Source organism: Cynoglossus semilaevis, chromosome 1, assembly GCF_000523025.1.
Source record: "Cynoglossus semilaevis isolate Cse_v1.0 chromosome 1, Cse_v1.0, whole genome shotgun sequence".
Classification (NCBI taxonomy): Eukaryota; Metazoa; Chordata; class Actinopteri; order Pleuronectiformes; family Cynoglossidae; genus Cynoglossus; species Cynoglossus semilaevis.
In genome coordinates, this window is record NC_024307.1 from 2,094,045 (window position 1) to 2,097,070 (window position 3,026).

At 41.1% G+C, this 3,026-nt stretch overlaps 1 protein-coding gene across 1 annotated transcript; it reads left to right on the forward strand.

Annotated features, from left to right (window-relative positions):
* The first annotated feature begins 380 nt into the window (after positions 1 to 380).
* LOC103380761 (ribonuclease inhibitor-like) lies at positions 381 to 3,026 on the forward strand. Its single transcript, XM_008312877.3, has 3 exons — positions 381 to 850; positions 1,455 to 1,628; positions 1,966 to 3,026. Exons 1-3 carry the CDS (start codon positions 612 to 614, stop codon positions 1,976 to 1,978), a joined length of 426 nt encoding a protein of 141 aa, XP_008311099.1. The 5' UTR covers positions 381 to 611; the 3' UTR covers positions 1,979 to 3,026.

Sequence of the window (3,026 nt, forward strand, 5' to 3'; positions counted from 1 at the left end):
AAATGTTCAAACCTAAAGTTCAGTGGACATGTTTATTGACTTGAAGAAAAGGCCTCAGAGTGAGTCCTCTGTTTTGTAGTGTTGAGGATCTGAGTTCAAGTGAACACTCTGGTCTTTGGGCCTACAAAAATGTAGAGTGCTCCTCACTCTATATCATCACCTTTGATGGTTTGTTCCACTCTTTGTATGGTTGAGCACAAAGATGTGACTGACTCACACTGTGGAGATTGTTTAGACACGTTTGCATTGGAAAACATTCATCTGTGAGGATTTCAGTTGGAATATGGATTCTGCTCATAATTGAAATGTTTTGTTTAGTGTTTCTCCAAACAATTTGTGTTTGGTTTTCTGTAACTATTTTCAGTTTTACAAAGAATAGGAAGACTTCAATAAAAGACCAGAAAGGTCAAGTCTGGTGGTTTTTGAAGCACTTCAAGCTGTTAGCTGACTGTCTAGCTGTGAGGACAGTACACCAACTACTGTTCTAATCTGATTTAATCTCCAATGTTCTGATCCAGTCTAATCTGATCTAAACTGAGCTAAATATTATAATCTGCTCTAATTTAATTGTATGAAATCATAGCTGATCTAATAATTAATATCTGTAATAAATGTTTAATAATCCACTAAATTCAAGAAAATCTACTTTTCTCTTTGTCTTTTCTTCTTTATTCAGGTTGGAGAAGTGCAGTTTGTCAGAGATCAGCTGTTCTTCTCTGGTCTCAGCTCTGAAGTCCAACCCCTCCCATCTGAGGAAACTGGACCTGAGCTACAACAACCTTCATGATTCAGGAGTGGAGGTTCTGTGTGGTTTTCTTCAGAGTCCACTCTGTGAACTGGAGTCTCTGTGGTGAGTTCACTGACTGTTACTGTTGTAAATGTCAAAGTGAAGCTGATTCATCTTCACACTCAGATGAACCACTGATTATAAATGAATGAATTCTGGTTCCAAACTCTGATTGTTTCCACTCTGTCTTCTCTCAAATGGATCAAAGTGTTTTTGGATTCACATGAATAAAAATGGACTCTTTTTCTGATTTAATGACAGACTTTCCACCACTGCTCCACTGGTTTGTTGGTTTATAATCTGCTGAGTCAAGTGTGTTTCCAGAAGAATCTAATCTGACTTGAACTGAACTGAATTGATCTCGATCTCCAACTGTCTTAGTTTAAAAATTAAAATAACAATAATAATGAAAGTTATCATGTAATTACGTGAAATTTATCACGACATATATAATAACAATAATGGATTATATGTCATAAAAGAAAGAGCATATGCACAGGAAGCACAACTGCCTGTGGTTAACCTAAGGTTTCTCATGAGCACGAGATACGTTTCTTCTGCCCATGTCCCTTTAGGGGCTCAATAATAAATATCTGTAATAAATGTTTAATAATCCACTAAATTCAAGAAAATCTACTTTTCTCTTTGTCTTTTCTTCTTTATTCAGGTTGGAGAAGTGCAGTTTGTCAGAGATCAGCTGTTCTTCTCTGGTCTCAGCTCTGAAGTCCAACCCCTCCCATCTGAGGAAACTGGACCTGAGTGAAAACAACCTTCCTCATTCATCAGTGAAGGTTCTGTCTGATCTAGTGGAGAGTCCAAACTACAGACTGGAGGATCTGAAGTCAGTATAAAGTGTCATCTTCTCCTCAGTATTGTTCTGACATCACTTTCTTCCTCAAAGTTAAACATTGTGCAGATGTTAACAGATATTTGTGAACATGTTGTGAAAAGGTGCAGATACAAACCAACTGTTTCCAGTCCTGACTGTAAAAGTATGAAGAGTCAAAAGTGAAGTAAAGTGATAACAGTGAGAGGAAATCTTCATCATTCAAGTCCAACTTCAATGCAGATGAAGCTGCTGCTCCTCTGCTCTGGACTGGACCCAGGTCTCTGCTGCTCTTTGACCTGGATGTGACACTGACCTGTCTCCTCTGGTGTCTGTTGTCTTCTCTCCACAGGTGGAGGTCCTGAACCTGATGGAGATCATGTTGTCAATGCAGTGGAGCCAGAAACAAGAAGGAACCTTCAGAGCTTCAGGAATGTTCTCTGTGTGAGCATGTATAACCCACCAAAGACTCAGTCAGTCAAACCATGTGACCTGATAAGAACCAATCACCGTTCTCAGCCTAATATTCAGACATGATTTTTGGAGCCTAGAGAGGAGAGCAGTGAGGCAGGATTTCTGAGAAACAGCCTCCCTCCCTCCTCTGTCGCGCTGTAACCCCCCCGCCCCCATCCTCCCGCCCCACTCCCACATGTGCAGATGTTCTCGTCCGTTTATAATGTCTTTGAGTGTGCTTTGTGCTGAGAGGTTTTTTTCTAAATCCCACACTGCGCCCCCCCCCCCCGGGGCCTAGTTTGGGGTTGACTTTTTTCCCTCCTTCCCTATCGTTTTTCAGTTGTTTTTCATCTTGGTCACTGAGAGTGGACGCTGGCATGTACAGTATGTTGCTGCTGCTCTCCGGGCGTATGTGTTGTTTGTTCTGTTTTTTGTTTGTTTTATGTACAGTGTCCTTGGGCTCATTTTAATAGTTGGTCTTTTTTATCCTGGGGTAGTAGAAAGTCAAGGTTAATTTCGTCCAGCAGGGGGAGCTTGTCTGTGACCACTGCTGTCTGTCAGTCCGGTCCCATTCCTGATGTGAGATTCTGAGGCCGTCCTCTTCTTCACATCTGTCCTTAATATCCAGAGTTTGTCTGTATTGATGGAGAGACAGATGTTATTACAATGTCTATTATTGCATTTTGAATTCTATTTACTAATGAATCGTGCGTGATCTTTGAAGCTTCAGCCACTTGTTTCCTTTGCTCGGCCTCTCATGTCCGGATATGAACGTACAAGTCAAACCTGGTCTTTACTCTAAGGTGATTCTACAGTTGTGACGCTCTGGTGGGCCACGTAACGTGGCTTGACGGGCTGGAGCCGGCCCACAGGCCTTACATTTGACATGTATAATAGTACAGAAATCCTGTGACCTGAACAGAGACTTTTGAAGAAAATAAATGTTGAAGCTTCTGATGA

Coding starts and splice junctions, on each gene's coding strand:
- LOC103380761 (XM_008312877.3), top strand. CDS start 612: ATGTTTAATAATCCACTAAATTCAAGAAAATCTACTTTTCTCTTTGTC. Junction 851..1,454: donor TGTGAACTGGAGTCTCTGTG/GTGAGTTCACTG, acceptor TTCTTTATTCAG/GTTGGAGAAGTGCAGTTTGT.